General features: G+C 51.9%; 1 protein-coding gene across 3 annotated transcripts in view; it reads right to left on the reverse strand.

The window, feature by feature from the left end:
- Nucleotides 1-795: 795 nt before the first annotated feature.
- Mlph (melanophilin) overlaps nt 796-23,270 on the reverse strand; it is a 54,948-nt gene continuing 32,473 nt past the window's right edge. For 2 of the 3 annotated variants that reach the window (XM_052750444.1, XM_052750443.1), the window contains exons 5-16: nt 22,845-22,948; nt 21,548-21,667; nt 20,010-20,214; nt 18,059-18,198; nt 15,807-15,890; nt 13,951-14,103; nt 13,567-13,722; nt 11,778-11,870; nt 10,159-10,245; nt 8,743-8,794; nt 6,679-6,779; nt 796-4,277 (exon numbers count right to left, since the gene is read on the reverse strand). In XM_052750444.1, the coding sequence (XP_052606404.1) occupies nt 4,251-4,277; nt 6,679-6,779; nt 8,743-8,794; nt 10,159-10,245; nt 11,778-11,870; nt 13,567-13,722; nt 13,951-14,103; nt 15,807-15,890; nt 18,059-18,198; nt 20,010-20,214; nt 21,548-21,667; nt 22,845-22,948 (1,322 nt within the window). In that variant the 3' untranslated portion in view covers nt 796-4,250. Of the gene's footprint in view, nt 4,278-6,591; nt 6,780-8,742; nt 8,795-10,158; nt 10,246-11,777; nt 11,871-13,566; nt 13,723-13,950; nt 14,104-15,806; nt 15,891-18,058; nt 18,199-20,009; nt 20,215-21,547; nt 21,668-22,844; nt 22,949-23,270 lie in introns of all 3 variants that reach the window. The other variant, XR_008220939.1, reaches the window with a different exon arrangement.

Consider the following 23,270-nt stretch of genomic DNA (forward strand, 5'->3'; position numbering starts at 1 on the left):
CTTGGTCCCCGCACCTGGTCTCCAGGTGAGCATGGCAGAGAAAAGACTTGCTGGCAGTCATAGCAACCCCCTCCCCCCCAACACTGCCAAGGTACTCACCTGCTGCCCCTTGAGTGTGGCGACAAGGCTGCCTGGGTGTGAGGTGATGCCTGCCTGACTGCTCACCTTTTATAGGCCACCAAGGAGGCAACGGACGCCCCCGGCCCCTCCTTGAGATGGCGTCTTTGCTTATAGCCAGCAGTCCCCAACTGCGTCTCCTCCCTCATCAAGACACTCCGTCTTTTTACTTTCCTTTCTTTTTACCTTAAAAAAAAAAAAACTCTCACCAGCAGTGTGATTTGTTCCTTCCTGAATTATATAATTTCATTTGGGCCAAGTGGCTTTAAAACACATTAGCCGCCCCTCTTCACGCTCGCCTTTGGGCAGACTCTGCAGTTACGTGTCCACCCATCCTCTCAATGGGAGGCGGCCATCGAACTGAAATATGCCCTGTTCTGAACGCTCTTCTCCTCCTTTCCTGCCTCACCTGAGCCATGGCTTCCTGGAATGGTGGCCAGGAAGTCCCTCGCACCCAGGTGGGTGCTTCCTATTCTGGCTGTCCCCTCAGCTTGCTTATCCACACACAGGGTCTTTAGACACATTTCCTCTATTCCATCCTGCCAAGTTTATTTTTTATAAAACAAAGAGAAGCCTGATGTTGTGGTATACAACTGTAATCCCAGCACTCAGGAAAGTGAAGCAGGAGGACGGCTATGAGTTCAAGACCAACCTGTTCCAATAAAACAAAACAAAAAATTGAAAACAGAGAGCTCCTTTTATTATAAAGAAAGTTTAAAGGTGGTACTCGGCAGTGTTCGAGCTATAATCCTAGTGCTGAGGCAGACAGAGCAGAGACAGAAGAGCCTCAAAGCTCATTGGCCAGTCAACTTAGCCACATTGATGACCTCCGGGTTCAAAAGAAGAACGTGGAGAAATGATTGAGGAAGATACCCGGCATTGATCTCTGGTGTCTACGCACATGTACACAGGGTCCCCACATAAATGTGGACATACCCCATACCTCACACATACAAAACAAAACTTCTAAAAAGCAAGTTTATTTTGCTGTAAAAGCAATTTACAAGCGATGAGAAAAAAAATTAGTGCGTTTAAAAATAGAGAAAAGAGGCCAGATAATGTGCAAAGGCCAGGTTTTCACTCCGGGTGTGCCTTCTGGTGAGTTCCCTGCACCTGCTGGGTAGACTCATCCTGTTTATAGGTGCTGAGCCCCGTTCTTCTTACCACCACAGCCTGGAGTTGTTGACGTGCCTGCAGATCTATGCTGTTGAAAATGACTATGTAATATTCTGTCATTTAACTTGGACCTGTCACCACCTTGTCAATAGTTACAGATTACACGAAATATCATTTAAGTGCAATAGAACATTCTTGAAGGAGCTATGCATGAGAACAGACAAAGCAGGTGGACTCCCTGGGATCATCATTTCCTGGCCTCCTCCAGATGTGTAGGGAAAGCTTCAGGCTGCCACTTCACCCTTTGGGGACTTGGTCAATGCAACATCCGTGTTCTCAAGGCATGGCTGCCATCTCCTTGGCAGAGGGCTCGTTGGGAGATGTGGTAGGAGGTGGGCATGGTAAGGAACTCTAGGATTAGGGTCATGAGGAGCTTTAAACATTTGCTTGGTGCCTTGGTTCCATCTGTGGATAGATAGCTCAGGCATTAGCATTGATGTTAGCCCAGCCTCCCACCGTGGTGAGAACAGCCATGGTGGGGCATGCACCTGTCTTGGGGGTGGGTCTTGTGGGAGATTTCCCCGGATGTGCACTCAGTCATAGGGACCAAGGGGACTGCTGTGAGACCTTGGGAGTGGGAGTGAGTGTCCTGAACATCACTGTGGGTCTGTGTGTGTGTGTCTGTGTGTGTGTGTGTGTGTGTGTGTGTGTGTGTCTGGGATTATGGGTCCTTTTAGCAGGGTAGCTTTATCAAAGTGTAGTGTGGACATAGTGTCCCTCTGAGGGTCCTAACGGGAGCCAGCAGGCGGGGTGGGAGCCAGCACAAGGACCTTGGTCTCAGCCCAGTCTCCAGTCTCCTCCTCACCCCATACTTGATGGCACCAGGCAAAGGATCTGCGGAACTGAGGGACACTTCGGACAGCTGGTGGTGTTCCAGAGGCAGGTGGCGAAGCGCAGGGAAGTGTGGCCTGTGCTGCCCTTGTAGTACTCCACAGAACCCCAGCTGCAGGCCTGGCCCGGGTGCCTCAGAGCCGAGAAGTGGGATGCCCAGAGGGTTTGACCACAGAGATCAAGGAGCTTTTCCCTCATCTTATTAATGGGCCGGGGATCCCAGGACAGGAGAACCAAGCAAGGACTGTTGAACCAGCTTTGGGTACAGCAGAGGGCTTCGTCATCCAGCATAGGCCTGCTCGAGGTGACCGGCACTGAGGCCGCACACGGCCCTAAGTAGCTGCCCTGGGGTCTGGGATAGTGAGCTGTGGCTGTCACAGGGGAGCAATCACAGGGTTGTAGCTGGAGGGACCGTGACTATGGACCATCGGCTGGAATTCTGGACAGTTGACCAAATGAAGGGGGGGCATGTGGAGAGGCAGAGGCTGTGAGGGTGTGCCTCCCCCTTGACTCCCCGAAGCTGGACAGCTTGTGTCCCTGGGCTACAGGAGAAAGCTCCGCGTCTTTCCCCACACTCGTACTTAAATGGATTTCTGCTCCATGCAGTAAAGGGAGCCCCATTTGAACAGGACGCCCTGGCCAAGGCCCACCTCTTGGTCTTCCTCTAGCTTTCAGCAGCGATGAGGACCCCACAGTTTGGGGGTACACTGCAAAGCTTTGAGGTCTTTGAGCTCTCATGCTCTGTAGTGGGTCAGACGTTGTCTCCCCAGTTCACAGCCACCTAGAAGTGCAGGAGACAGTCATCTATGGAAATAGGGCCTTTGGAAGTGTGTTGGCTGAGGCGAGCACACTGGGTAAACTGAGGCAAGCATACTGGGTAAAGGTGGCCCTACACGCAACACATGGTGTCCTGGCAAGAGGGCAGCTGTTCAGAACCACACAAGGCAAGGGGGCATGAGGGTGAGGATGGGGACTGATGTCAAGGTGGACTGGGATGGTGGCAATCCCCGGAGGAGGAAGAGGCACCTACCCCTCAGGACTGCAGATCCCACGGACACCTCAATTGGACTTTCGTCCTCTGAAACTCAGGAGGGCACATCTCCTGGGGGTGTGATTGGTTTAGTTTGCAGTACTTTGCTAGAAGGACACGGGACATGAACGTGGGACTCCTGAGATGTGGATGTCTGAACGGGTGAGGTTCCTTCCTGAAGTTCATTCTCAGGGTACACTAGGCTGTTTGTGGCTCTGGCCTGGGTGTTCTCTGGACTCCTGGGACATGACACAAGCTGATGGGAAGAGGCAGCCCTGGGATTGGAGACTGCCTCCCTAGAGTGGCGGGAAGGCTGTGAAGAGCAGACTATGCAACCACGAGCAAGATTGGTTCGGATGCACTTGGTTTGGAGAACCTAAATTCTTGACAAATTCCAAAGCCGTCATTTGTGTGAGCTACAAACCTAAGTTTAAAGCATGAGATGTCTTGAAAGTGAGGTCCCTGTGTAGTGCACCCCAAAAGCCTGTGTTAGAGGCTTGGCCTCAATGTGGTCCTGCAGTTGGTGGTTATGGCGGCGGAAACTCTGGGGTGGGGGTCAGAGTTATGGCTCCTGTCTGTGACCCACAAGGAAATTTGAAGAAGGTCTGTGTGGGTGGGTGAGGAATCTAGCCCTCCTCATTCACTGTCTGTAACTGCGCACTCTCCCACCATACCCACAGACACTCTTGTGTCTGTCTCTCTCCCTCAAGTTAGGAACGTGAACATGCTCAGGGCCTCCATTCTGTCTGTGAATGTGGCTCAACAAAGCCAAGAGACAGGGTCACAGCAAAAGGGGATCTGGGTGTCCTGATAGAGAGCATCATCCGAGGATAAAATCACGTCAGCTAGTATCTCCTGGGTCAGAGGCTGGCAGGCGCCCTGGCTGTGGTCAGTGGCCTGGCAACAGCCGGAAGTCTGAGAACTTGCTGTCTCACAAGTGGACCCGCACAGGAAGTTCTTCTTATTTCTCACTGGGATGGTGATTACAAGCAACTGTGAGCGTCAAGAGGCACAGAGCCCGTGGGGATGCGATGGCCATGTGGAGGAAACAGTGTGGGGTGCTTTGTGGTACTTTTCTGTGTCCGTGTGTCCCCTTTTAGGGCTGCTGAGCCATCACGGGTTTCTGCAGAGCACAAACACACACATTCATTTAAGTGTGCACATGGGTTCATGTGCAAAGTGTACACACAGATGTAAAAAAACTACTCACAATTATGTGACAGATACAGATGTAACAGAGAAACATACAAATATATAGGTGTTCACACAGGTGGGGATATAGACACAAACTTAGATATATGTATGTACACATACACACACGTGTTGACACACACAGATATACACACCAGCACGTGCACATAGATCTAATGTATGTATATACAGAGAGACATGTGCTGGACACACACACACACACACACACACACACACACACACACACACACACACACACAGAGACATGTACACTGACACCCATGTGGGCATGCACAGACATACATACCAGCGTGTACATGACACATGGACACACACATAGACACAGACATAGATATGTATGAAGGAAAACACATATGGGTGTGAATACATATAGACCCAATCTCAGACATGTGAGTGTACACACGGCACACAGGTACACAGGCAAGCTCCCGGTTCTGTGTATTCACATGTACACACACGCTCAGTTGCTTGTGTTTGCACTAGCCTTAGTCGATGCCTTGGTTGCTTTTTTTGTTTTTGTCTTTCAATAAAGGGTCTCTCTACACAGCCCTGGCTGTCCTGGAACTCACTATGTAGACCAGGCTGGCCTCGAACTCACAGAGATCCGCCTGCCTCTGCCTCCCGAGTGCTGGGATTAAAGGCGTGTGCCACCATGACTGGCTTCTTTTTTTTAATTGTGTGATACCTACATGGACTGATTAGGGTTGGTGCTGGTTATAGACTTCAGCTAAAACTCGCTTGCTGAGCACACATTAAATTCTAAGTGACAACACAGAGCTGACTGGTACACGGAGACCTGTCCTTGGAGGAGGTTCCATTTGGGATCCAAGATACAGAGAGACAGTGTTGTCACAAGCTATGAGCATGACATATGGCCTGTGCAGAATGCTGTTGTGAGGGGCCCCATGCAGAGGACAATGGCTGAGGCCACCCCTGATACTATGCATTGAAATACCTTTCCCCGGTGGTCATTAATATCCAGCCTAGATAGCAGGAAGACTCAGACATACATTTTAAATCAATACTTAGACCATCCCAAGAGAACTACTGCTTTCCCTGTGGCATGGTTGACAGACAGCCTGCCACCAAGCTACACCTCTAGCCCAAGGCAATTTTTTAAGAAAACAATAAATCTGGAGCTCTCCTTGGACAAGGTTTGAAGAATTGGGCCAGGCAGATCTCTGCTCACTCATGAAATCAGAAGTAAACTGAGGTGAACATTGGACAGTGCACTGGGTTGGTAAAATAGGGGGAGGGAGAGATTGGGGGCAGGGGTTGGAATAGCTTGGATGTAGGGTGTCCCTCAAGGTTCATATATTGGAGGTTGGTCCCAGTGTGGTGATGGACCTTGATAGGCGGGGCTTAGTGTGAGCTCTGTAGGTCATTGGGGGGCATGCCTCTGGAAAGGATTAATTAATTGGGGCCTGGTGAGACGGCTCAGTGGTTAAGAGTGCCTCCTGCTCTTCCAGAAGAGCTGAGTTTGGGTCTCAGCACCCACATCCAGGTGGCAAACAACCAACTGTACCCCCAGCTCCAGGGGATCCAATGGCCTTTCTGCTGGTGCCCACACACATGGCACTTACTGGTATATACTCACACAGACACACACCCTCACATAGATGCACACTTTTTAAAGTCTGCATCTGGCTCCTGTTCCTCCTGAATGTTCCTTGCTCTGTCTGGTGAAATGATCTCTCCTCACAGATATTCCCCACCATTATGAGCATCTGCTAAGAAGTGATGCTGGCATTATGTCCTTGAACTCTGCAGAACCGTGAGTCAGGTAAACCTATTTTCTCTGTAAGTAGCCTGCCTGCCTAGTGTATTTCATTACATTAGTGAAAATTGGACTAGCACAAAGTGTGTTTAGGCCTTGACTAAGGGCACTTGTCAGAGATGAGGGCCACAACCTTGTCATCCGACAGGTCACAGTGTCGTGTTTGAGCGGAACTGCTGGGCATGCTCCTGACTCAGTGTAGAGGCCTAAGGCAGTTCACAGCTGTTCTTGTGTCCAGTGCTCATGTTGCTGAACTGAGGGCCTCAGGGGTCAAACGGGGGTCTTCAGGGTCCACCCTCTGTATCTAGTGGCCCTGCCTGGCCTGAGGGCTCGCTGAGCCTGCCCCTTGGGAACTGGGTGCTGAGTGTTTCTGCCATTCTTCCTCCTTGCTAGACTCGGGTGCTTTAAAGAAAGGTCTTCAATTCTCCTTTTGCAGATTGATGCTTACCCCAGCTCCCACCTCTCTTTCGCTCTCATCTAAGACTCAGCATCAACACGTGAAGCTGACAGGTCACATGGAGAGAGGAGACATTACCGCGAAGATGTGGCTGGCCGTCCCTCTCCTCCCGTTGGGGTTCCTCTGTGTCAGAGAGCCACGGTACACTGATTTCCGATCAAAAGAACCACCATCTATGCCTTTGGGAAAACAGAGGGGAGGCGCTTAATGAGCCAAAGACCAATCAAAAAGAGTTCTTGTCTACTTCAGACATTGGGCGGCACCGCACCGTCAACGTGGACATGTCCTCTGTTGAGGAGGTTTCACACTGTGATATACTTTGCCAAGAGCACTCAATGGTTGTGTGAATACCAGTTCAGAATGCTTTTACCTCTTTTAAGAGCCAGGGCTGCTGAGAAAGTAGGCAGGGCCAACAAGAAAAGGGTGGGGCCAGTGGCCAGGAGGTGGGGCCAGCAGGAAAGATGGGGGCCAGTGAGAAAGGAGGCAGGGCCAAAGCATTTAGGTGGCTGGAACTGGAGTTTGTGCCTTTTTCTCTGTGGCCCTGGAATAACAGGGGACTTAGGACACTTGGGTCAGGGGCACCTATATCTTCTGCCATGTAATTCTGTGACAGGACAAGGGACCTGAGGTGAGGGATGCTGGGACTCTGGTCCTCAGAGCAGAAGTCTTTTAGGCCTGTGGCTGCAGAGTTGAGGGCTTTGGCCTCCAGCCTTAACCAACTGTTTGTGTTTAGGTGAGGGGGCTGGACAAAAACTGATACCTGCATGGCTCAGGGGGGAGTTTCCTGACTGAGGGAGTGGGGTTGACTCACAGTAGGCCAGAGTCCTGACAGTCTTCCTAGACCCATATTCAGTGATGTGCTACACATCAGGCCTGTGTCCCTCCCCTCCTCTCCCTTCCCCTCCCCTCCCCTCCTTTCCCTCTCTCCCTCCCTCATCTCCCCCCTCGCTCCCTTTCCCTCCCTTCCTTGCTTCCCCCTCTCCCTTTTGTTTTTGAGAGCTGACTTATAGACGCACAGCTGTGATGTTATTCATTCCCAGGAGGGTGCATACGAACATACATCCTATCCCCAGGAGGGTGCATACGAACATACATCCTATCCCCAGGATTAAGCTCGGCCTGACAGAGCTCTTCCAAGGATCACAGCGTGGAAAGGATTCAGCTGGCTTTGCAGGCCTATGGATTGAGCCCTGAGGACCTGCCATGGGGCCTCGCTGGAAGACCCAGTGGTGAGCCATCTTGCCTACACGCTGGCACTGAGATGTGGTAGGAAAGAACTGGAAAGGGACACTCAGGGCCTGCAGTGGCCTGGCAGTGGGATGCTCTGGCCTTGGGCTGAGTGTGAGCGACCTCTTGGCAGGACGCAGTCTGTTCTTGAAGACAGCCACAAAGAGGACTTGGGCTCACCTCTGTCTTCTTGTTGCATACTCCTGTGTTTGGAGGTTGGCAGAAACTGCCCTTTAAGATTAAACCGTGGTGTTCCAGAAGCCTCAACATTTCAAGAGCAGCCTCTCTCTGTTAACTCTGACTCTGAGGGCCTAGGTGCCCTGATCTTCAAGTGAGCGGGATTTGTGCTGGGACCTCAGTGGATGCAAAGAGGTCTCTTCCTGGGCTCTGCTTCCCATCTGGCAGGAGGTAAGGACCCTCCTCCGCCATACACTCTCACCACCCCAGTGTGCTACCCGAGGGCATGGGGGAAGCTGAGACTTGACCCTCTGAACTACAAGCCAGAATAAACCTTCATTCCTTTGAGTTTCTCAACAGGAATTTTCACAGTGATAGAAGTCGTCACTAGTACACTTCCATATGCCCAGGACAAAGCTGATGTTCTCGTCACCACGGAGAGAGACTTGAAGGTCTTCTAACTGCCTGATAGTCTGTGCTTTCTGCAGGGACTGTTTACACCAAAACCATGGAAACACAGGCACTACCAGCACCGCCTGCACTTGCTTAAAGTGGCCCGGGACTCCATGCATGGGCCCCGGGGTGGCATAGGGGCCTTTCTGGGTGTTCTAAAGAGTCAGGGCCTGGTGTGGCTCCCATGGATTAGAGAGGAGTGTGCAGAGCCTGGCTGGCTGTGTTCCTCCCCTGAGCTCATTTCTCAGTAGTAATGAAGCAGGCAGGGGAACAGGTGGCTCTTACCTTGACCGCTGGGGGAATACTGCCTCCTCTGGAGACAGGGCACGGCTGTCACCTAGGAGGAAGAGAACATCCCTGGGTGTTCCGAAAGTGTAATTTGAACTACTTTGAGACGTCTTTTTATTCTGATTTTAACCACCAAGGTCATTTATTTTCTATTCTCTGCCAAATATTCGAACTCCTAATATGGGAATGCACACTATCTGTAAATTATGCACCAGTGCCTTTGTGGAGGAGATGCCAGGGAACTGCCTGCTTTGGCTGGTGGGTTGGAAAGAGTACAGGGACCTGGGTTCGAATCTCAGTGCTGTTGCTTACTAGTGCATGCTGGAACTCGTCCTCAGTGAATGCCACTCTCTTTCTCTGTAACACACCCACTCACAGCTGTAAGTTGTCTCCATATGACTCCTTTCCACACGACTACCTCTCTACAACATGCTAAGAAATCCAGTCTCTGTCTGACCTTGTCAGGGGTGGAGAGAGCAATCGGCCCATTTGCCACTGGAACATTCCCCAGGGTCAGGGCTTCTCTGGTGTGTCTAGCAGCAGGTCTTGCAGGTAGAGCTTGGAGCCTGGAGGCTGGCCTTCTTGGCACTCACAGGAATCCCATGGATGTCAGGACCCAGGGTTCAGTCAGGACCCTGCTGTCATTCCCGCACATTTGACCTTGGCCAGACACCCACCTCCCTGCGTGGGGTTCATGTGCCAACATCACAAGGTGTCATCGCCCACCCAACCAGGTTCTGTAACGCAGGTGAAGGGTGACAGAAACCAACTTGGAACTGACAAGCTGACAAGTGGCTGAACTTGCCATCTGGCACTCAGTGGGTACCCGTGCCAGGGTGGGCAGGGCCTGGAGCAGGCCTGGAGACAGCACCCCAGTCCTGTTCCTGATATCCCCTAGACACATGGAACTTTCTCCTCCCAGCCCGCTCCTCTCCTCACACCCCCATCAGAGTCTCTTCCTGTGCTGGGGCCATTTTCCCATACAGTGGCTCCTGTCGGTTTTCACTCCCAACAACCAGCAACCGTGATTCTCAGACAGAGGACAGGTGACAGGCTGCTATGCCTGAGCTGGGTGGCCGAAGTATCTGGATACATGTGGCTCTGGCAAGACCCTTACCCAAGGCTGAAATGTACCGAGAGATAAAAAGCCCAGCTACTTTGCCCCTGAATAGGATGAGTGGAGTGTGACATCCCTGTTCCCAGAGCTGCTTAAAGAACTGAGCCAGGGAGCCTGGGTGTGCTTGACAGAAGTTCCTGCCACCCTGCCCCCATCTCTGCATCTCGTGGGCTCTCTGGGATTGCCCCGTCTGTGGACCCCTAAGGCATAGCTGAGCTGCTGGGTCTCTCTCCACACCCTGCCTCAGCACTTGCTCTTCGGGGGGAGCTGCCTTGGAAGGCGGTGGTGGAGTGTACCTTGGGCACGTTGGCTTGGTCCTCAGGGTCTGCAGATGGATCCTTTGGGATCCTGTCAAGTCTCTCAGCCACCCGGGGAAGAAAGATCTGGAGACCAAGGAAGAAAAACGTATTTCTGTCACCTTGCTGAACCATGACAGCCAGAGTGGAATATTTGTTTAACCAGACAAAGCCGTGCTACATTTATTCATGCTGCATTTGTTAACGATGTAAAGACGCGTTGCATTTGTTCATGCTGCATTTGTTAATGATGTAACGACGTTAAGACGTGTTGTATTTGCGTTTAACTAATTAGAATTAACCTGGGCTCAGAGAGGCAGGTTAGCAACTGGCTGACAGGAAGTAGCAGGGAGGAGCTTAGCGTGGGTTGTTTTAGTTGGGGAGGTGTGGAAGGCAGTGGCTTCTGGGACACCAACTGAGAGAAAGTTAGTCAGCTGCTACTTGGACTCTCTAAGCTCACAGGTTTTCACCCTAGCCTTTGAATCTCGAGTTTTATTAGAACTATAGAGATTTAGTTAGAACTACATTTAGAGGCAGCAAGGAGCCATTGTCTGGGGGAACAAATTTCCCCCCAGGCTACGGCCTTGCCAGCCTAGGCCGTTAGTAGTTTGAAGTAGAGCCACTGTAACAAAGGGAAAACCAGAAGACATGGCAAAGGACTCGGGAAATTAAAACATGCTGTTTTAAATACCAACAAGCAGTTTCTTGCCGTAGTATGGACTTGAGGTCACACGGGGGATACTTACATGTGAAGGTCACTTTTTTATATTTTATTTTATTTATTTAATCTGAAACACCACATTGACTGGGCAGTAAGAATTTAATCACTAACCCTACCCAGGGGTGCTGTGGTCATTCTTCTACCCCAACACCCCCACCATTGCTCTATCCGAAGCCTCTGAGTGGACTTGGGGAAGGATGCGAGGCTCTGGTCACCACCATAAGGACAGGTCCAGCGGCACGAGCCTTCTCTTTCATTACTCTAGCCACACCCACCTCAAAATGGCAGCGTAATCAAGGTCTCCATCACCAGATGAGGTTTGACCACGTAGTGGCTGGGTTCCACATGGGGAGCTGTGTGTGTATAAATGTGTGGGCGGCCACTGTGTGCGTAGGCCAGAGGACAACCTTGGGGGTCACTCCTCAGATGCTAGCCACCTTTTTTTTTTGAGATAGGGTCTCTTACCACCCCGTAGCTCACCAAGTAGACTTGGGTGGCTGGCCAGTGAGCCCCAGATCTCTTCCTGTCGCTGCTTCCCCAGCCCTGGGCTTATAAGTGTGCACCAGCACCACCATGCCTGACATTTTTTTTTTTCTTCTTCTGTGTTTACAAGTTCTGGGGATTGAACTCAGGCTATCATGCTTGTGTGCCAGGCACTTTATAGATCTCCGGTCTTCCCAGCCTATAAGGAGTTTTTTCAGGTCAAAGCAATAAATGATTAAAAAGCTCCTGTATGGCTCCAGCTCACACACTGGCTGTGGGAAACATGACTGGCAGCCTCAAGAAAATCAGGGCTTTTACTCCGTGGGTTACTGGGAGGTCCTGGGTGGGCACTGTGGGCTACTGAGGAAGTCCTGGGGGACACAGGCTTGGTGTTCCACACCTTCACTCAACTCACCGGGATGTTTGACTTTCTCCGGGGTTTTCCTGAGGGTTTCACAGTGAGCCCTGCTGCCCTCAGGGCTGCAATCCTGGACTCGATGTCTGAGACCTAGAAAAGAGAGGGACAGATGACAGACACGACAGAAGACAGACAGACAGATGCCACTCAGCATCCCATCTCAGATCATCAAGATCAGAATCCCAACCGTAGCCTGGTCCTGGGGTCCTCTATCGCTTCTGCCTGGTTGTGAGGGTCTTGAAGGATGTCTCGGGGTGCTGTACACATCTGGAGGCACATCTGGAAGGCTGGTTCCCACTAGTAGGATGATGTGTGTGCGGGGGCGGGGTCAGTTTGCACTAATCCTGACCTGGCCACTCCTCCCTCCTGCCACCACCAGAACCGCCCTTGTCCTGTTCTCTTCTCTGGTCACTTCTTCCCACAGGAGCCAGAGGAAGCATCTAGACACAGAAACCAAGTTAATTGCTCCCTCCTGCATTTCTTTGTGTCATGGCGTTAGGAACTGAACTCCGGGCCTTGTACATGCTAACCACGGGCTGTATCACTGAATCACACTACCAGTCATTATCTTTGTGGTCCCCAGGGTTCTCCATCTGCCATCCTCTGGAACTTTCCACTCCACTTCCCCATCACTGTGCTTGGGTCTTGGGGTCTCCCAGCCAGTCCATGAGCTTACTAAGCTCGACACCACCCCAGTGCCTTTGCACATTCTGTTCTCTCTGCTTGGACTTCCATCCCCTCGGGCAAGTGGTTCTCAACCTTCCTCATGCTGTGGGGACCCCCAACCAGAGATTTATTTCATTGTTACTTCGTAACTGTAATTTTGCTACTGTTAGGAATTGTAATGTGAATATCTGATATGCAGGATGTCTGATATGTGACCCCCCCCAGGGGGTCATGACCCACGGGTTGAGAAGCACTGCCCGAGAGCTTCTGCGCTGGAGCTCTTCAGGGTTCCTCCCACCACGTTCTCTAAGCATCCCTCCCTGGGCACTCTGTGGGATAAACCTCCATACAGTCCCCACAGCTGTTTCATGATGTAATGATTTGGTTTGTTTTCCCTTTTTGTTATGGATCTCCTCTCACAAAGAATCTAAGCTCCACAGAGGCACGGACTTGGGCTCAGGTCCTCACAGCTGTCCCCTGTGTGATCTACCCACGTCAGCCACATTTTAGAAGGGAACCCTTGAAGAAAAGGCCTGGGCCTGCCTTACCCCTGGGATGTGAGTGGTGCTGGCTCACACCTCCCTTCCTTGGGCACTGGCAACCATTGGCTGACGAGGGTAGGGGCACTGGTTGTCCCCATAGCCTGGATGCAGACCTCTTTTCTTTACCGGACTCCAGGGGGAGGACACTGCAGTCCCCGACTGTCCCTGGAAGGCCTGTCCACACAGGCTTGGCCTGGACCTGTGCACTGTTGATGTATCTTCCTCCCCCAAACCCCTGCTCTGCAGTCACTACTCAGGCTCAGGAGAACCCTCTGCCACGTCCAGTTGTGAGCCCTGCTGTCCTAACTTCTCAGCCTGTGTCTAGGCTCTGCTCATACAATGGGAGGTAGTGACAATAGGTATCTTTTTCATGGCTGAAAAGCTCGCCTCCAGGTTGAGCAGGGAGCAGAGACATGGGAATCACCCCAAGCTTGTACTCTGTCCCGCTTGCTCCTGGTTGCCAGGGAGGCCTCTGTGAGCCCGTAGGTGGGCTGTTGGGTTCTCAGACCTCTGACTGGGTCCCATCACCAGGACAATGTCATCTCTGGGGACATTCCATTCAGGGGAGGTGAGGCTACCTCGCTCTCAGACTGCTGAACTTCAGAGGCTGTCAGGGCCACTCTGTCCTCCATCTCCGACAGTTCCTCATCTGTGCTCTTTGTAGTCCGAGTAGGGTTCCCGGGGCCCTGAGGGCTCCTTCCCGGTGTCTCCAGGGGTCCCGTGTCTGCGCACACCTAGGGACAAGAAGGGTAACACTGGTCATCCACGAAGCAGAGCATAGGCTGCTGCCTCACCGCTGAGTTCCCACGGTTGGCCTCCAATCTCTTCCCCTGTGCGGTCTTGTCAAGCCCTGCCCCCCAAAGCCTGTAGCTGGTTAGCTGCCCTCCCTGAAAGGGTAGATGGCTACCTGGAACTGTCCCTCTTGCCCTGCCCTTTGTCTGGGACCGAAAGCAAGACCTCACCTCTGGGGATACCGCATGGAGGGTGCCATCTGGCTTGATCTCATCTTCTGATGAGGTGCCGGGATCACTGATGTTGCTGGTCAGTTCCTCCAGCCTCTTCCTGAGAGCCTCCTCCTCTGTGTCTGCACTGGAGTGTGATTCCACAGCTGGTTCCTGACAGGGCCGGGCAAGGGGCTCAGAGGCAGCTTTGGGAGGTGGGCCAGCCTGAGAGGACGCCAGCACTCATTCCCATTTAAGACCCCTCCTTTGCCCTGCTTCCTCACCCCCTAAAATGTTCACCTAGGTAATATAGGCATATGAAATTTACCACCTCCACCATTTTAGGGTACACAGCTGCTCAGATTCTCATCCTTCACCCAGCACCACCCTCTCCCCACAGAACTTGCCCCTCTTGCTATACTGAGACTCGGTCCCCATTGAACCTTGCCATCCTTCTCCTAGTCCTAGGCATCCATCATGCTCTTTTCTGTCTCCCTGAATCTGACCTTGCCGGGCTCCTCGTACGAGCACATGGCCTGCCTTCTGGGGGCAGCTCATTTCACTTAGCCTAAGTTCTCCTGGTTGGCCCATGTTGTAGTACGAGGCTGAACATCTTTCTCTCTTAAGGATGACCCATCGGACCACAGGGTTTGAACAAGACATTGAGCTTTCTTTGGGGGGAGTGCTCATACGTGGAGGGCACCTCCTCCCTCTACTGCTTCCTACCCCCACTGAGCCCACAGCCCTTCCATTTCTTCCCCAGCTCTGGTCCTATATCCATGTACCTAAACTACTACTCCTATGTCCATGTACCTAAACTACTGGTCCATATCCGTGTACCTAAACTACAGCCATTTATCTGGCGGGGGCTCATGCGGCTGAGGACAAGGGTCCTGGTGCTCTGCACTCTCCCTTTGTGAGGCTGAGGTGTGCCACAACAGTGTTCTCTCAGCACTACCTAGATGTTCTGTGTTCCTATAGGACTTTGGGGTCTGTCCTGGATTCGCATAGCAACAAGGACCCTCATAATTTCCAGTAATTGTGAATCCAGGGACAAGGTGGAGGTGTCACACCTTATCTTCATATCACTTTCATGTCACAGGGACTAACCCCCTCAGGCCAACAGCAAGTTGCAGGATGTTGCTGACAGAAGAGGAGGTGGCAGTGTGTGGTGACTCCGTGGCATTATCCTTCATAGGCGAGTTTTCTTGAGTTCAGATCAAAGGAGGCAGGCTGCATGGGGGCTTGTCTCTTTGTCTTAGATGAGACTTTAAGGACTTAGAATATCTGTTTGCTCCAGCTGGTAAAAAAGTCCAAGAAGGCCACATGTGTGTCTCAGGCTGGCTTCGGACACCAGACAGTGGCCATGTATTTGCTGCCCAAAGCTACTCTCCAACATGATGTACTTCAGCCACAGGTCTTGTAAGTGGCATCATGACTTCAAACGGAGTTGGATCATGAATGGACTGGAAAGTAACTACCAAGAATAATGTAACCATGACCAGCTGGCTGCTGCGCACTTATCCTGCACTTGACTTAGGGATAGCGAAGAGGTGTGAGAGTCACGAGTTGCTCCAGTGAGGTAGTGCAGGCTGGGGATGCTGGTCCAGCTTCAGCACCCATGGTGTCTACATCTGGGTAAAGATTCATCTCATGGCAGTTTCGGTGATATCTACCCATACTGTAGCACCTTGTTATTGGCCACAGATGGCTTCACGTGGGTGGGCTATGTAGGAAACCTCATCTATTCATCCTTGGAGCACCATGCATCAATCAGCTGCAAGATCTCTGAGACACTTGCCCTGAAGTTATAGCCGTGACTTTAACCTCCCTTAATAGAAGGCTGTGGGATGACCTTGCATAGCCCAGGGAGTTACCTGGGCCGAAGGAGGCAGGACTACATTCTCGAGGTGGACCAGCAGGTGCTCCACAGCTGACATGCGCTTGTTCAACTCCAAGATCTGCAGCAGAGGAAGAGGAGCAGTGGTCTGGTTATAGAAGAGGGTCTCACTGCATCCCCCACCAGCATAGGTGCCTTCCTCCTCTGAAGCCTCAAGCCCGGCTCTGACACGGCCCTGGAGGTTAACTGTGAAAAAACTCCTTTCTGACACCAAGGGCCCTGGGACCAAGAGAGGAGGTAAGTGGGGTGGATGACCGTGTAGGAGAGATGAGAAACCCAACCAGACACCAAGGCAGCTGAAAGCAGTGGCTGTGTCTGTCAGTGGGCAGCCCCTGTCACTGGCCTGGCTGATGAGCACAGGAAGGTGTGCATTAAGCTGGACACGGTGACCAAAATCATTAGGAAGCAGGAGCCCTGGGTCAATTGTGACCCAAAGCACAGCTTCCTAATTCTTTGAGTCACCAGACTCTTGAGTCAGCTAGTCTATTAGCTCCCAGACAGAGCCCAGAAAATCAATTCCTCTTTGCTTTGCTTCCTTGCAGGCGGCCTCTCTGTCCTGAATTATCTCATTTACCGCTCGCCTGGCCTTATGAGAGGGAAGTGACGTGTATCGGGTGGGAAGCTGCCATTGTTGGTGGGTAATTACCACAGCATTGAGGACTTGGAGTGGAGGAAGACTGCTCACTGGAAATGTCAACCCAAGTGTCTGTGAGTCCTCTGCCCAGGCTTGCCCTCTGTGGGCAGCCATTGACTGAGGGCTCATATGGCCCGGCCCATTTGGTGTTTGCTGTGGTGGCAATATCAGTGTCCTCAGCAGACTGCTCAGCACATGGCCTTTGTCTGCTGGCCCAGGAGGCACAGTTGGGGACTTGGAGGGAGGAAAAGGTACCCAGTTGCCAACATGTCATTGCGAATGCCACATGGAGTGAATAAGCTAAGCTAAGAGGCCTGGGAAGCTGGGGCTGAAGAGGAAGGCAGAGTCTGGGAGGGGCCGGCAAAACAACACATTGGGCAGTTCACTCAGAGGGCGCAGCATGGCTTTCTGGTGAGGCCCTGGCTGTAGCTAGGCCCTGTGGAAAAGTGGGGACCACCAAGCCAGTGAGACACACAGGGAACACAGCCAACTCCAGTTTCTGCCTGGTGACTGGAGCCTCTGGTACTTGGAAGACAAGCGCACAGCACAAAGGGTCTCACGAGGGACCACAGTTTCAGGGAGGGCTGGAGCCTCCCATTTTGCCAAGATGGAGGAAAACTGGAGGGAGACGAGCAGCCTCATTTTCCCTGTGGAAAATAAAAGACCGGGGTGTTCCAGGGACACTGTAACCCAGCACTTGAGAGGCGGAGGCAGGAGGATGGCAAACTTGAGGCCAGCCTGAGCTACAAAGAGAGAGCCTGTCTTACAAATCCAAGGGCTGGGGCTGAGTGTGACTCAGTGTTAGAGCGCTCACCTAGTGGGCTTGAGGCCCTGGGCTCTATCTCCAGCCTAGGGTGGGGATTCCTCCCAGGCTCTCATTTCAGAATTCCCTCCTCTGTCCATTCCGTATGTATGTAAACCTTCATAGCAGATTAATAAGCCCTGTTTCGGCTCAGAACTCTGGACACAGCCTTTTTGAAATGCAAATGTCACCATCCCCTGCAGGAAGGAGCAGGCTGAGTGTGGCCTAAACCTTGCTTGAACAAGAAAAATCTACCTCTTGTCTTAAAGATGGGGGTGGAGGGTGGGGGCTGTGGGTGTGTGGGTGTGTGGGGGGACTTGGGGGGCACAGGTTCTCTCTGGCTAAATCAACTCAGATTACATGGCTCTCTCTTGGGGGGCTCTGCTTTCAATCTTGGTGACCAGCTAATCAAAATTCATTATAGTTCTGTGTGTTATCACAGAAGAACCAGGTGGTAACTATATTTTTAATTTCTTCTTGCAGACAGATTCTGGATATGTAGCCTAAGCTGGCTTTGAACTTGAGATTCTTCTGTCTCTCAAGTCATATAAATTTTTTTCTCTTTTTCTTTCCTTCCTTCTTTCTTTCACATTTTGATGAACTAATTAAATGTCAATTTATGTTATACAAATCCACTTCAGTAAGGCTTATCTATGGACATATCTTATGATATGGGCAATTTCATGTCTGAAAGTGCTGAACGCTTCAACTTCTCTAGAGTAACGTGGTGTGAAAGAAGAAAAAGAATCCATCTAGAGAAGCACAAAGATGGAATTCTCTCCAACCCCATTACCTGAGTGTCAGGCACTGCCCGGGCCTTCCTCTTGGAATGCTGGGAGGCTGCCCTGGGATCTCGGAGACTGTCTTCATCAGAGGTGTCCACGTCAGCCAGGTACTGTGAGGGGAGCTGTTTGCCTTTGACATTATCTATCCCTTTGGAGAAAGAAGGGGTTCAAATAGGAGTGAAGGGACATGTTTGCTCCAATGAGGCAAAGTGAGCCGTAGCCACATTCCATGAGGATTTGGGAGAAGATTCTTGGGTTATAGGACTATGGATCCCACACACACCTTCAGGAAAGAGGCCCCTGGCAGCCTGGATGGGCTGGTGGCATGGAGCTTGAGAGTGGAGGAGGGTAGTTATAATATAATCCTAAATCCTAAATTGCAAATAGCACCAGATTCCACACATGTATTCGGCAGGGCATAGCTTTGAAAACCTTTTCCACACCACCATGGCCACTACTGATCATTTTTCACTCACAGAGCTTTGTGGGTAAGAGTCCCCTGCAGAGTGGCTTGAACGATTCTTTCTGAGCCATAGGGTGAGATGACCTCATCATATTGTATCTCACCAACAATTACCCACCACATCTGCTTGGCCCAAATGGCACCTCACATAACAATAGAGAGACCAGGAAGGAGGTACGCAGTGGCCCCCTCCAGAAAGTTCAGGGCACACACCTTGCCTGTGTCAGATGCTCAGCAGGTCCCACCCTGTGCTATGAATCCTGCCCAGAAACTGCTTGAGTGACATTGCAGCCCCTTCAACACAGCCTGGGAGACCCTGTGCCAAGGATAGCCCAAACCCAGCAGCCCATACTCTGACTCCCTGTGAGATCACACTTGTCATTGCTCATTTGGTGATGATTTGTCATCACATGTGACAATCTCATTTAGTCCCTACAACTTCAGGGTGAGAGCTAGAAATCACTGCTTTTCCTAGCAAGGACAATGGGGGCAGGAAAGCCATATGACCTGGTAGCATACCATATCATCATGTCCCTGATCTTGGGGGCAGTCTGCTCCATCAAGAGAAGAGCTGGCCACACCCTGACACTCCTTTCTCATCAACTCCACTGTGACACCCCTTCTCCTCATCTAAGAGATGCCGTGTGGAAAGTCTCGTGTGGGTACCACTGAGCGCTGCTGCCTGGGGCCGCTCTCAGAACCTCCCAAACAAAAGGGCCTTTGCATGGCAATGCTGGGTCTTTTGCCCCTGGCTTGCCTCTTCCACATGCTCCAGGGTCATGCCATCATAGGAAGGAATATAAAGTCTTATCACTGGGCAGGATTATTCACTCACAGTTTGGAAAACAAGTGGAACCCCACACTTCTATCCCCAGGACCCCAGTCACGGCAAGGGACATGAGGTTATATAGTCTCTATGGACCCACAGCAAGGAGGCAGGAGTGGAGGTCTCCCTGCAGCAGCTGCACGTGTGGGGATGGAATGTGCGGCTGCTGCTGTGACCTCATTTACGCTAATTTTATCCGTGTCTGAACTGCTGACCCCGCACACCGGCACCCTTGTGCACATGAAGAGGCATCCTCGGGATTCCACTTGGAAAGCTAAACTGTCTGATAAAATCGAATGGAACCCACTTCCTTCTCTTGCTCTTTGTCTCCTGATGAGTAGCTACAGGCCCCCGGGTGGGACCTGCTCGGCTGCTCTTCCAGTGAAGCTTTGGACTTGGTGGGACTGTAGCCGTTTTGAGGAAATTGACATGTCCCTACCCTATGCCAGTGGCAGTGGACTGGGGAAGGCTCAACTTCTTTCTTTGTATTTCCAGACATTACAGGGAAGCACTGGTCCCAGGGAGGAAAGGGTCTATGAGGTTTGCTGAAGGACAATACACTGAAAAAATCAGCCAGTCTATCTACGTAAACTAGGGGGAAGGGCTGGCTTCTTAGGGACTCCTAGCCCCACAGCCCCTCAGAAAAGAGGTTGGCTAGGTAGGTACCTACCAGGCATAGTTGTGGTCCCTAGGGCCCTCTTGCAGGATGCTCCGGGCAGGTCCAGGCCAGTGTGGACATCCTCTCTGGAGGGCAAGGGGATGTGTGGCTGCTCTTCTGGACCGGAGTGACACCCCAAGGGCCCTGCATCAGTATCCTCCAGGCCCTCAGGCTCCAGAGAGGTGGTATCCTCAGAGCAGGGTTCACCTGAGAGGGACTGAGCACACGAGCTGTCAGTGTTGGCCATTCCAATGTTACCGACTGAACACCAGACAGCCATCTGCTCTGGCAGTGGGCCGTTCATTTCTATTTCCAAACACTGTGCCAAGAGCATTTACCACCCTTCTGCTTCATGTCTGTGACACCAGGGTTCCCTGGGACATTGTGCCCAGGCACCAGACAGGAGACAGAAGTATTTCTGAGTAGCCAGGAGCCCAGGCTCACTAAAGCTGAAGCCATGAAAGCATTCCTGTGAAGATTTTCCTTCTTTCTTGGGAGAGAGGAAATGGTTACTGTGTCTGTTTTAGCAATCCTGGACAGTCAGAGGGTCAAAGCGGGGAGGTGAGGTTTCCTGAGCAGATTGCCCCCAGGCTGAGGGGTCTGCATGGTGCCATCACCCCCAAAGGATCTAGGTATTGAGGGCTCCCAGAAGCCGCTGCTCAGCATCTCTACAGTTTCATCTTGGCTGGTGGAGTGGCATGGGTTCTGGGGAGGGGGAGTTGGAGGAGCAGGACCTATGGCCCAGTGTTCCCTAGGGGCTGGCTTCTATGGCCCCTGCTCTTTGTCCTCTCCTTCCATGTGGGTCAGAAGGCCCAACCCTACCTGGCTCAGTCCATAACTGCCTGAGTCCAAGAACTACTGAGGGGTTCATAACAAAACAGGACCTGCCTGGTCTTGTGCTGGCTCTTGTGTTCACAACTATTTTTACCGCCTGTCTGCATGTCTCGTGCATGCTGGGCATGGACCCTCACCTCAAAACCAAACCTGAAAGGCAGAAGTTATTAGCCTTCTTCCAAATGAGGGGATAAGGTTGCAAAGAATTTCCAAGGACCAAGGTCCCATGTCTAATGAACAGAGTGTAGCAAGAGCAGGCGTTTCACTCACAAGACCAGCCTAGTTTGAGCAATGAAGTGCATGATGTCCCGGTAAGGCACAGGTGCAGCTCAATGCTGGATCCTGCCTGGCTCCTTGGTGGATGCCATTGTCCATTCTGCACTCCCAAGTCCTTATTTCTAGGCTGAGCACCAATCCTCACATCCCAAGACCCCAACTCACCCACCTGGTCTTAGTTTCTGCCTGCCCCAACCTCTCCAAGTGTTTGCTCATCCTGAGATGCTGGCCTTGGGAGGAGGTGAAGCTTCTGAATCTTATGCTCCCACATCCTGTCGCCAGTTGTCTCCCTGTCTTGAGAGCCTATTGGGACCAACTATATGACACTGGGACCCCAAGCGCAACCCCAACTGAGGCCTAAGCACCTGCCCCTCTGCTCAGGTTCCTAAAAGGAACGGGGGGGGGGGGGGGGGGATGGGCAGATGCCAGAGTGCACTGACCTGCAGGCTGTGTGCAGACTCAGGGACTGAGGACAGGCCCAGGGTATGGCCGCAGGGCTCCATCGAGTGTTCTGGGTCTTCCTCAAAGTCCACATCACTGAAGGAGAGCAGACGCTTTTTCTTCTCGGGGGTAAGATAAGCAAGACTGGTCAAACCCCTGCCTCACACTCAGCCTCCAGACAGCCAGCAGCCTCCTGCAAGGGCACCCACCTCTAGCTGGAAACTGACCCAAAGGAGCCCTGAGGCGGCAAGGGGGCCGAGGAGCCCTCACTGTCTACCCCATCAGAAGTAACACGATACCCATGGCCCTCCCTGTGCTGTAAGGAAAAAGAGTTCTTGGCCTGCCAGGTACTCCTGGGGTGGGGGCTGCTGTAGCACTGAAGGTACCCCACACAGAAAGCTTCCTGGCACTCACTGACTGTGGGGTGGAGAAAGGTGACCGCTCCGTTTTTTTAAAAAGATATATCAACATTTCTTTATAACCGCCACCCCTCAATACAATTACTCTGATCCTTTAAATGTATGTTTTATTGTAGAATGTTCTAGACACTGGCTGGGTTGCATTCTGTCAGCTCAGCCAATGGTGTGAATCAGATCTTGTGCAAAAGATGACCGAGTGTCCCTGGAACATTTCTCAGATCTGATTCTACAGCCCTGTCACCTTCAAAGGGTTCAAGGCCAAGCTCACACTCTCCAGGCCACTTCCTTCTCCCTCCGACTCATCATTGTCATCCAATCCCCAAACCAAGGTGCTGCCTGGCCTGCCTCCACCACCAAAAGTAATTGAAAAGACATACAAGAAGAGAAACAACCACTTATAAAGACAAGTCCCATGATCTGAAAGGTGCAAGGGCACTCTCACATGGGTCCCTTGAGCTATCTGGACACAGATCTGTCTTCTTGCACACTCTTTGTCACAGCCCCTGGGTGCCACAGAACTCCAGTTAGTCAGGCCAGGCCTGGCAGTGGGATTTGTCCATCTGTACCTTGGAGTTTTGCACTTCTGAAGTGAACACTGGGCTCCCATGCTTAGGAGGGAGGGTCTCAGGAGGGAAGGACTCAGGAGGGAGGGTCTTAAGAATGGAAGAGCTCAGGAAGGAGGGAGTCCCAGGCTGGGGATGAGGAGCCACTGAGAGCACAGAGGTTCCTAAGTGGGTATAGGGTGGGAGTAGGGGAGAAATGCAGGTCCCTGAGTTATGAGCTGGCTAGGAGGAGGTATAAGGGAGCTGAGAGGCATGAGGATGGGCAGGAGAGGTATGGGATTTGGGGAGAGAGACACTGCCAGGGGAGGACTTACTTTGCTGTTGAGGGGCTGTGCCTGGGCCTCCACATCCAGGTCTCCATCCTCATCTGTCTGTTCACTGTCTCCACTGCCTTCTCCCAAGCTTGGCTCAGATCCACCTGCAATACACAGGCGCATGGCTCCACCCTTAGAGGGCTGGACAGGGAGACCACTTAACTGTGTCTCAATTCATCTTTCCACTCACCTGCCAACTGCCCAACTGTGGTGGTTTGAATGAGAACAGCCCCCATAAGCTCATATATTTGAATACTTGGTCTCTAGTGGGTGGAACTGTTTGGGAAGGATTAGGAGGCGTGGCCTCGATGGAGGAGGTGTGTCACTGGGGATGGGCTTTGAGGTTTCAAAAGACGAGTGCCATTCCTAGTTACCCCCTCTCTGCCTCGTGGTTGTGTCTCCAGATGTGAGTTCTCAGCTACTGCT

The sequence above is a fragment of the Peromyscus californicus genome, unplaced genomic scaffold (genome assembly GCF_007827085.1).
Source record: "Peromyscus californicus insignis strain IS unplaced genomic scaffold, ASM782708v3 Scaffold_21__1_contigs__length_65335640, whole genome shotgun sequence".
NCBI classification, from domain to species: domain Eukaryota; kingdom Metazoa; phylum Chordata; class Mammalia; order Rodentia; family Cricetidae; genus Peromyscus; species Peromyscus californicus.